General features: G+C 39.4%; 1 protein-coding gene across 1 annotated transcript; it reads left to right on the top strand.

Moving 5' to 3' along the window:
* The first annotated feature begins 8,005 nt into the window (after positions 1-8,005).
* Positions 8,006-9,580, top strand: LOC132630957 (uncharacterized). The gene has a single exon (XM_060346544.1). The coding sequence runs from the start codon at positions 8,006-8,008 to the stop codon at positions 9,578-9,580; it is 1,575 nt and encodes a 524-aa protein (XP_060202527.1).
* The last annotated feature ends 2,426 nt before the right edge of the window (positions 9,581-12,006 follow it).

The following is a 12,006-nucleotide window of genomic DNA, read 5'->3' as shown; positions in this document are numbered from 1 at the left end:
TTAGAAAACATCAATTTTATTTGCCTTGTATGTTTTGAACTACGCTTGACCTGATTCCCTTAGTGGGATACGTAGGCAGCCTATATAAAGCTCGGTCTCGTCATTTTAAAAGTTCAACATCCTTCTATGCCAGAAACTGGGACAATTTTGAGAGCATCATTGCAAGACGACATCGAGAGACATGAAAGAGTATATGGTCAACAGAGTCATCAGACAAGGGAAAGACTTTGGTGAAAGGACGTTCGCTTTGTTTCACAATGTGTCACAGTTCCAAGTTCAGCAGAAATTATTTATCACTATATACATATTTTTTATGCATATTTCCTTTTTGAAATAATATGATTTTTAATCAAATAGTTTTATTAGTTATCCAAGACTTAGAAGTGGACGGAGGTTACAAGTCCAGACAAAGTTGGAAGCATGAAGCGTCAAGAGACAAATTTTCGTTGAGTGCAGGTTTCCAAATTGCGGAAGCTGAAAATATGTAACGTTTACAGCTTTGCAAGGACTACGTGCTGAACAGTTTGAGTTTTCTTATAACATTTAGGAGAAATTGTGCCTCTCAGGTGTCAATGATTCCCGAATTTACGATAAATTAATGCTTAAGGCTTACAAATGATTTTTTTCAAATGTATCGACGCACAAATATTTTCTACTGCTTTCAAATGCTTCGCATAAATGCTTTCGAATGCACTGCACATGCACTATTGCTTTCAAATTCCCTGCATAAATGCTCTCAAACGCACTACACATGCACTGCACTATTACTTTCAAATCCCTGCAAACGCACTGCATAAATGCTTTCGAACGCACCGCACATGAATCGCACTACTGTTTTCAAATGCACTGCACACGCATAGCACTGCCGCTTTCAAATGCTCTGCATGAATACTTTCAAATGCATCGCACATGAATTGCACCACATGCCTTCAAATGCTCTGCATAAATGCTTTCAAATACACTACACATATATTGCAATACTGCTTCCAAATACACTGCGCATACACTGCGCATACATTGCACAACTGCCTTAAAAAATGCTTTGCATGCCTGGTTTAAGAAACATTGCACACGCACTGCACAAATGCTTTCAGCTGCTTCGCATAAATGCTTGCAAACGCACATGCACCGCACAAATGCTTTAAAATTCGCTGCATAAATGCTCTCCACCATGAATCATGTTGGTTCGAAAAACCTCATTTTCATCAATCATTAGGTTTTAAAGGAAAACCTCATTATGTCGGCTTAGAAAGCCTCATTTTCCTAAATCATCCGGTTTAAATAGCCTCATCTTCATATCTGGTTCAAGGCCTCATTTTCATTAATCATCGCCAAAGGCATCATTCTCATGAATCATCGGCCTAAAACCTCATTTTCGTTAGCCTAGATAAGGATATTTTACGTCGTTTTACTTCCAATATTTATTTACTAACTATTTTATCTAGTTTAAGTTTCGCAGGAGCTTTAGCGCAACGTGAAACTTTTTCTTCGGCAGTGAACTGGGGAAATTTGTTGGGAAGGATAATCAGACTTCCTGACAAGGGTCGAGGGTCTACCTTGAACGCTCGTCTCTAACCCCAAATATTCCGTTATCCGATCATCGAGTTCGCACATATTCATATTTCAGAATTCTCAAGTTCGATCATATTACCCAGTGTCATCATAATTCGACATTGGGACAATATTTTTAAAGATTCGCACCAATCGAGGCTCGTTATTCATAGGTGTCGTAGTTATCCCAGAACTACACACGACCTGATTCTCGTGTAGCCCGAGATATGTAGTCAACTCGGAGACCGGAGTTCGACCATAATTCTCTCCAATTTTCTTTACCCTTAGTCTCCCAAAATTCTTCGAGTCAGGACAAAATAGGCTACTAAGTCAACGTCTTTGCCCGAAAATTCTTTCATCATTACCGGCCAAAGAGGGACAAGTTGTTGAAACCCAATTTTGTCCCGCCTTTCTTCCAAAATATTTATTGGCGTTTCTAATATTTTTGATAGCTTAAGAATAGTCGTTTATACTTTACCGCAATTTTAATTCGATTTCTATTAATACCGCCGTTTATTATCCAATTATTATTATTATTATTATTATTATTATTATTATTATTATTATTATTATTATTATTATTATTATTATTATTATTACTAGTATTACTATTATTACTAGTATTACTAGTATTATTATTATTATTAGTATTATTATTATTATTATTATTATTATTATTATTATTATTATTACTACTATTATTACTATTATTACTATTATTACTATTATTATTATTATTATTATTATTAATATCATCATTATTATTATTATTATTATTATTATTATTATTATTATTATTATTACCGTTATTATTATGATTTGCATTATGATCACTTTTAACATTTTTTATTTACCGTCTTATGCACACACGCATCGCATTTATTTTATGCAATTAAACAATAGCATTTACTTACTGTTAAACTTTAAAGACATTATCGCACGGCTATTATGACATCGTATAATTTTATTTGAGTAGTAATAAATATATTTTACAGTAAGTAATATTTTAGCGCACGTTAATATATAATTAATTGAAGAAGGTCTTTTATTTAAATTTAGAAGCCCAAATTTGTTCTTTCATCAGCTAAGTTTTGAGCCCAAATCCGAACCCAATCTACAACAATTTTTTTTTCCAGACCAGCCCATATTTTTAACTCAGCAACCCGACCCACCTGGACCTACCCGACCCGGCCCATATCTCTTTTCCTACAAACCTAAATGATTCATCACCTCTTTCAGCCGCGCCTCATCTTCTTCCTCTCTCTCTTCAAGACAGAGATAACAAAATCACAGAAGCCTTTTCGTTCCTACAAACCATGCATGGTCGTTTTGGGGAAGGGAAATTAATGCTCGTCCTTTCCCCATCAGGTTTCAACCGTTGTAAGTTGATTTTTTCTTTCTTTTTCTGCTTTTGATCTGAAACCCATTAATAGGATTTGGCCATTTGCGAAGTTTGAATGCTCGTTCGTGATTGGCCAGTCAATATTAGAGGGATTTTTGCCTTCATTTCCACTCGTCTCTCACTAAAACGAAGGGGGAATTTAGGGTTTTTCCGGGGTTCTATAGAAAGAACCCCCATCCCCAGTGTCGAGGGAGAGTTTTTTCATCTTGGTTGAACATACTGAAAATTTTCGATTAACAGCTTTAAAACTGTCTTATTTGAATTAAAAATCCAGTTTCCAGTAGAATTTCCAATTGAGTATAAATTTTAGTTTTCCTTCCTTTTCATTGTGTTTGAGGGTATTGAGGGTCTGGAAAGGAATTTCAATTCTATTCTCGGTGAGGGTTGCATTCGGAAAGGTCCGAGCGTCGTTCGCGTTCGAGCGTAGATCCGAGATTCAAAGCCCAGTTCACTGCACTAAAAAAAGGTAAACAATCCTTCTTTTAGTTAGTTTTACTTTCTGTTTTAGTAGTTCAACAACATCTATGGGTTCATATATGTTTGTTGTTCTGGTTAGTTTAGTTTCGGTTTAGTAGTTGATAATGTTTATGTGTTCATGTCTTAGGTTGGTTTAGTTTCAGTTTAGTAGTTAATCATATCTATATGTTTTATGTCTTAATCTAGCTTAGTTTAGTTTCAGTTTTAGTAGTATTTTCATATAAGTTCATGTGTGAATGATTATGTTAACAATGTTTGGTTTTTAATCTATTGGTATGCTTATAATTCAGGTCTGCTTTACTTAGTTATATTATACTTTTGGTTTAGAAAGCATGTTAAGTTGGTTTTTCTGTTTATCATAAGTATGAATGATAGTCTAAACATAAATATGTGAAGATAAATAACCATCCTATAAACTACTACTACTACTACTACTACTACTACTACTATTTGTTCAGAGTCTAGAAAGTTACTAGTATGAAGGATAAACATGTTTATTATGTGGACCATGTGCTACTTAAAAGGGTAATGGGTAGAACTAATCATTTGTGAACGCAGGTAGCCATGAGTCAGTACAATAGTTACCCAAGGTTTAGCATGGTCTTGAGCGTTCCTCCTCAACTAAAGGCATGGTGGATTGATTTGGGGGACTACAGACAGCTGGTGGTACGTGGAGCACTAGGACACTTACCGTCTTTAATGGATATCCAACCACGTAGAGACATCATCGAGGCGGAAACTATGTTTTGGGATGAGAAGAGAGTCGTGTTTAGATTCGGCAACAATGAAATGACTCCATTGTTAGAGGAAATAGGTGGCTATGTGAAAAATGCAACTTTATTACATAGGAAGAAAAAATGGCAAAATCGCGGCATGATTTTTCCAAAGGAACCTTTACCAAAAGAATTGGTTGACAGTTTCGGAGGGTAAAGGCGTAGAATGTTTACAAGGGTCTACGATACCATTTGACTACTTGTATCATAGATTTGGCTATCAACAAAGTTTCACCAACCATCAAGATGAATTTTTTCCGTATGACTCTTGGAAACAAAAATGGTGCTTCGCTTTCACAGTGTGTTTTTTGGGAACTATGGTGTTCCCTAAATGGATAACAAGAGATATTCACACCCGACTCATTATTGTAACAGAAGCTCTATTTGGTGGCATTGAAGGAAAATACTACACTGTGGTCCCTATGGTCGTGGCAGATATCTATCAAGCGTTAGGACGTTGCAAGCACGGGTACAAGCATTTTGATGGATGAAACTTGTTTTTACAAATTTGGTTGATGGAACTTCTTCAAAAGGTCGATAGAAGTCTAACATTTCGAAAGCCGACGGGTGAAAATCACATTCTTGGACATATTCCAGGTGCTATCTTGACTAATAGATCATTTGAAAATCCAAATTGTGTACAAGGGTGGGTAAGACTTCTTAGCCGTTTGAACGATGATTCAATTCAATGGACGTTCGATTGGTTTCCATCCGAGGGTTTGGTGTTTCGTACGAAGATCGTACCATTTTTAGTTTTGATAGGACTTTGGGGCTTACAACCTAATGCTCCACTGAGAGTTTTAAGACAATCTAGAAGAAAGCAAAACATACCCTTAGTGGCAGACATGGATCATTATCGAGCCGACTACAAAGAGGAAAAAATTCCTTTTGCAAAAGAAGTTATAAGCATGTGGAAATCGAGGGAAACCATGAAAGCAGAGTTAATTAAGCCAAACAGATACCAAGCTGGATGTGATGATAACTATTTGAAATGGCTGACCGCAAACTTAGAAGGATCAATTCAACCCGGCGTCAGCCTGAGGGGACAAATTAAGGATGGAGAAGCAGAAGCACACATCTTACTCCAGCAACTGCGTAAGAAAAATCTTGTCTCTGAAGCCGAGTACCATGCACAACTTGAGGAAAAGGAAAGGGAGACAGAGAAATGGAAGCAGCAGGCACTTAGTTACGAGCAAAGCATGCAAGAATTAAATACACTTCTAGCTCAGCAAGGAGAAACTTGCATCAAAGAAGGCATCAAAACGGGAGGAGTTCTGGCTATGTCATACATTATCTAAAATCTCCGGAAGATCGGTCAATCAATCCAAGCAACCAGGAGGCTCAAGAATGACGAAGGGCCTTCCTCATGTTAATTAGCTTATTAAAGTCAAGTAGTGGTTGTAATAATTTCCTTTGTACCGGGATTTAAATTTTCAAACATTTTATGTTTTGGGGGTCTTCAATTAATAGCACATTGGGATGACGTATAATTACATGTTTTATCCTTTAGATCCTCGCTAGGCCTACCTCTGGCACAAAGGAGGTCCCGTGCATAATAGGTCGCGCTATGATTGCTAGATTTCTCTTTTACTATGTGATTTGTTTGCTTTGCAATATATGTTTCTTTCAACATTATTTGTCAAATGTTCGCATTATTTTATTTAAAGAAACAATCATTCACACTATACTAACACAGTTTTCTTCATTTTGAAGGTTTTCTTTTATTTTGATTATTTCCCCCAAAGGTTGATTCGTATTGACTAAGAACTGGCGGATCACCCATACTTCACAAGATCAAAAGCACGAGCATCCAATAATATGAATGATTCAGGTGCATCTGAACAAACTGGTTTGGGACTTATCACCGTTCCGAGAGACGAACCTGAGGCTTCGGGAGGAGGGAATGATGAACTCATCGCCCAATTGATGCAACAAGTGGCCAATATGCAAAGTGAAATTGAGCGAATGCGAAATCTCACCAACCTGTCCATTACCCTCAACACTCCTCATCATGACCAAAGAACAAGTGCGACAATCCCACCATCCTTTTCGCCAGTTGACTCACCCGCTCCTTAGCCCTTTCCCTCAAACCCTCCACTTCACACAGTCAATCCAAGAACTACCAATTCACCCCCCGTCCCACAACAAACTAACCTGCAACAAACCATCTCACAATAATCTAATCCACAGCAAGCCATCCCACCACCGATTAACTCACAACAAGCCATCCCACAACAAAATGACCCGCAACAAGCCAACCCACAACAAGTTAACTTCCAACAAGCCAATCTGCCACCTTTCACCACTCCATATGTTCCTCAGCCTTCAGTTATCCAAACTACCACACTTACCCAAAGCTACCAAGCAGCCCAACACATACCATTGGCACACACCGCTAACCATAACCCGCAGTATGTGCCACCGGTATATGTAGTAGAAGCTCAACCTTTCACTACCCAATTGTAGGCCGAGGTTGATCCTTATGAGGAAATGGAAAGGGAAGCTAGGGCGAAAGTAGACGAGAATGTGGCAAAGGAGATTCGTAGTCTGAAGGAAGAATTTAGAAACATCCAACCCACAAGGGATGTGAAAGATTGGAATACGAGGATCTGTGTATTCATCCCGATATTGAGTTACCCGCTGGATATAAGATGCCAAAATTTGATATGTTTGATGGAAAAGGAAATCCCCGGGCTCACTTGAGATCGTACTGTGATAAGCTTGTTGGAGTAGGGAAAGATCAAGCCATTAGGATGAAGTTGTTTATAAGGAGTTTGACGGGAGAAGCACTTGATTAGTACACATGCCAAGATCCGCAGAAATGGCATAGTTAGGGAGAGATGGCACAAGAATTCATGGATAGGTTCAGGTTTAACACTAAGACTGTCCCAGATAGATTCTATTCGATGAAGTTGGAAAGGAAGTCAACAAAAACTTTCAGAGAATATGCTATGTGTTGGAGAGCAGAAGCCGCGAAAGTCCAGCCCCCAATGGCAGAGAGTGAGATGACAACGCTCTTTGTACAATCTTCAAACGATGCCACATACTATGAAAGACTGATAAGCGTCATCGGGCAAAAATTTTCTGACGTTATTAGGATGGGAGATTTCATAGAAGAAGGTATCAAGACAGGAAGAATCACAAATTTGGCAGCCTTGCAAGCAATAAATAAGGCAATTCAATCAGATTCAGCTAAGAAGAAGAGGGACGGAGTGTCCGCGGTCATGACCATCCAGGAACGAAGACCAAACCAGATGTTAACCTACCAATACCCTTCATCCAGCCTTCATATTACAACCAATATGCCCAAGCCCCTCAGCCTTATTACCAACCTCCACCCATTCCCCATCCTGTTTACCACACCCAGCAAGCATATTACCTGCCTCAAGCACCTGCCCATCAAAGCCCATAACAATACCATCCAACCTACTCGCCTCAATCCCAATACCAACCAGAAAACCTTCCATAAAATACACCCAGACCCCGCCCAAACTTTGAAAGAAAACCAACCAAAACTTACACATCATTAGCTGAACCCTTAGCCCAATTATACGAAAGGTTAAGAACCGCAAGGATACTCCAGCCGATTCAGGGAAGAGTTCCTAACCCCCTTCTGGGATGGTATGACGGGACTAAACATTGTACGTATCACTCAGGAGTTGCTGGAAATGATACTGAAAATTGCCTTACTCTCAAAGATAAAATCGAGGCATTAATCAAAGAAGGAGTCATCCAGCTCAAAGGAGCTCCCCGGAATATAAACAACAATCCTCTACCCAATCATGGTGATGCAAATGTGAACATGATTACCATTGATGAGGATTGCAATTTGGAAGGGACTATTGTGCCGGTCAAAAAAAAGGAAAAGGTTAAATCGTCGGCCTTTATTGCTCCCGTAATCACAGTCCAAATGAGGGCACCAATTGAAGTGGAAGTGCTTACCCCAAGGCCTAGGATCACAGCCGTAGTTGCTCAGACACCTTCTTTCAACACCAAAGCAATTCCTTGGAATTATCAGTCTGATGAAAGGAACAAAGCAAAGGGAAAATTGGTTGTAGAAACTGTTGCTGCTGGATTGACTAGATCTAGGCGGTGTTATGCCCCCGAAGAGGTAGCACGACGAGCACCGAGTAAAGAAAACGGCCAAAAGAAGGTTGTGACTGAGGCTGAAGTCGAAGAATTCTGGAGGAAAATGCCGACTAAGGAATATTCTGTGGTCGAACAACTCAAGAAAACACCAGCTCAAATTTATTTATTGGCATTGTTGATGAATTTTGAAACTCATAGGAACGCTTTAGTGAAGGTACTGAATGAAGCTTATGTTCCAGCTGAGACCTCTAGCGAGAAACTTTCAGCCATGGTTGGAGAAGTCCTCGAAGCCCACAAAGTTTCTTTTCATGACGATGAGTTGCCACCTGAAGGTTTGGGGCACAACAAGGCATTGAACATTACAGGCAGATGCAGGGACAAATTCATTTCTAAGGTGTTGATCGATGGGGGTTCAGCTGTTAACATATGTCCTGTCACTACTCTCCGAGCCTTAGGAATGGATGTCGGGAAACTTCGCGATAGTCACGTGAGAGTTAAAGGTTTTGATGGAGCTCAAAAAGGTGTCGTAGGGGAGATTGACTTAGCCTTGGAAATCGGACCCGTGGATTTCACGGTGGAATTTCAAGTGATGGATATATCCGCCAGTTACAACTTGCTAATAGGAAGGCCATGGATCCATATGGCTGGTGCAGTCCCTTCTACCCTACATCAAAGTTTGAAATTTGTCTGGAATCGTCAGGAAATTGTGATCCACGGAGAAGGAAACAATCCGATCTATCCTGAAAACTCAATTCCTGTTATCGAAAGTGTAGAAAGGCTAGATGGATCTATCTTCCATATCAAGGAAATCATGTGTACTACTCAAGCTGAAAGGGTAAAATTGCCACGTGTGCTTATGATGGTGGCATGGGAAATGTTGAAGAATGGTTTCAAGCCTGGGCGAGGTCTCGGGATGAACTTGGATGGAATAATGGAACCAATTCAGTTATCCGATCAGAAGGATACTTTTGGTCTTGGATACGAACCCACTCTTGAAGAAATCTCATTGGATAGTCTCAAAAGAAAAGGTGATATTCCCTTGCCAAAGCCTGTCCCTCTCCTGAATCAGTCATTTTTCAAGGCATCCGTCACCCAAGCATCAGAGGAAGCTGTTGAAGACAACCTCGTGGAAGGTCTCAAGAATCTATTCATTGTTGAGGAAGAAGCTGAATGCAACGTGATTCTAGATGATTGTCCTGGAACTCAAACTATCTGGGATGCTGAGCCTGGAGATGTTTTGAACAATTGGACTTGTACCCCGCCCCCAGTTCTCTGGGAGTCTTGGTAGATGATTTGTATTAGTATTTGATTAAGCAACGCGATTCAAAATTGAGGCCTGAATCGTGTTTATGCTTTTGCTATGTTTTGCCTCCAACTTTTGAAAGCTCAAATGCCAAATCCAAACTATGCTTTTCTATTTCTTATTCCATCTTTATTTAATTAATTTTTCTTTTATTTTCAGCAATCAAACTAGTAAATCTTCTGATACTGTGAATGTGACACGTAAGGAAACAAGCGAGCCCATAGTAAATGCCGAACAAGACTCTGAAGAATACGAAGAGGACATGCAACCTGAAGAGTTAATTAAGGATCTTGAACATTTTGAGAATAAGCCAAAATCAAATTTGGATGAAACAGAAACCAGAAACTTGGGAGATTCAGAAACAGTGAGGGAAACAAGAATTAGCGTCCATTTAACTCCATCACAAAGGGAAGAATTGATCAACCTTTTGAGACAATATATAGACGTGTTCGCATGGTCTTATGATGATATGCCGGGTCTAAGCACAAAAATTGTTTCGCATAAGGTGCCTATTGATCCATCTTGTCCTCCGGTGAAACAAAAGAAGAGAAACATTATGTCACGACCCAACCCCGTAGACCGTGACTAGTGCCCGAGCTGGACACACGTATACACCCCTTTTAGCTATATGATCGATCCACAACCAAACATAATATGGAACCTATAGGTTCAACACATAGTCTCAGAACTGTCGCACAAATATATATATATCAAGCAATCTATCTCCTGAGGAGTGACAACTATCAACAGATAACACCGTATATAAGCCGACAAGGCTGTCATAGCATGTGGGAACGTCCCAACTATATATATACGCAAGCCGGCAAGGCTGCCACTATACACCACATCCCAAAACATATATATATATATATATATACGCAAGCCGACGAGGCTGCCACTACGAGTGGGAACGTCCCAAAACATAAGTCATACTAACACAGCTGGACAACATACATACGTATAACCCACACACATGTCTACAGACCTCTAAGAGTAATAACAGTAGCATAAGACGGGACAGGGCCCCGCCGTACCCCTGGACAAAACACATATATACAACAAAAGGTTCTGTACCAAAATTCTGGGCTCCAGAACAAGGGAGCACTCCAAGATAGCTGAATAGGGATCCTAAGCTGGCGGGTCACCAAAGCGAGCGTCTATACTTGCGGGCAGGAAACGCAGCCCCCCGAAGAAAGGGGGGTCAGTACGAGATATGTACTGAGTATATAAAGCATGAAATACAATAAGAAAGATCATAACTGAAGTAGAGATTCCAGGAGGTAAGTATAATTATCAAGAAGTCACTGTACATGTGCCTTATGAAACAAAATCATGCATATCATTATCATATACCGTACCCGGCCCATTATGGGACTCGGTGTCATAGTAATATCATCATATACATATACCATACCCGGCCCTCTAGTAAGGGACTCGGTGAATAAAGTCGTGTACACGTATACCGTACCCAGCCCATCATTGGACTCGGTGCCATAATCATATATCATATCATCATATCATCATATACCGTACCCGGCCCTTTAGTAAGGGACTCGGTGAATAATGCAGTGAAACTGTGCACGATAACATACCCGGCCCGGGACTCGGCGAAGATGTAACAACAGTATGCACGAGCAGAGTAGTGAGTAACCATATGCATATAAATCACCTTTTGAGACTCAATAAATAAGTAGACTAATCAACGCTCGAGTATCAGGATGATAGTCATATTCAATGCTCTTTGAATATCATTATGAACTATATCAAATAAAGTCTCAGGGATCATGGACGGGTATCAAATCAATATGAGACAGCTTATGAAAGTTAAGGACATTAGTCATTATAGAGCCTTTAGGAATAGAAACTTATACATACGATTATACTATCCAACATATAGAAAGCTCTAGGGCAGTAGCTTAACTACTTTAAAAGCTCTAACATCAAGAACTGAATAAGAATCATGAATCATATTCGGAACTTATGAATGGAATTACCCTAGAGCTCATGTCATTCATCACTTACGTCTAGGACATGCCAAAAGAAAGAAAGGACAACTTTACGTACCTGTTAGCGGCTATTCGTAACCCGTTCGTCTCATCGCTCTTTTAACCTATTTAATATAAGAGTAACGTTATAGTTAGTAACTATATTTTCTAGTTCACCAATATATAGCCCATTTCTTATAGAACCTATATTTCAGCTTATATATTCTCGTTTAGGGTTTTTCCTTATTTAAGGACTTAACGAAAATCGGGCAGCATTTCCCCTATAAATTCGCCTAACCCGAATTTCTAATTGTCCTCCTGTCAACACAGAAATACCAACAACAACGACATACACATAGAATTCTCACAACTCAGCCCATAATATTCCTAACGACCCAACAACTTTTTTTAAATTCATTTCAGCCC

The sequence above is a fragment of the Lycium barbarum genome, chromosome 3 (genome assembly GCF_019175385.1).
Source record: "Lycium barbarum isolate Lr01 chromosome 3, ASM1917538v2, whole genome shotgun sequence".
Lineage (NCBI taxonomy): Eukaryota > Viridiplantae > Streptophyta > Magnoliopsida > Solanales > Solanaceae > Lycium > Lycium barbarum.
The sequence above is the reverse complement of the archived record's forward strand: the minus strand, read 5'-3'. Positions and strand labels throughout refer to the sequence as shown.

Bases quoted from the DNA above. Each gene is read 5' to 3' on its own strand.
- LOC132630957 (XM_060346544.1), top strand. From the start codon at position 8,006: ATGATTACCATTGATGAGGATTGCAATTTGGAAGGGACTATTGTGCCG.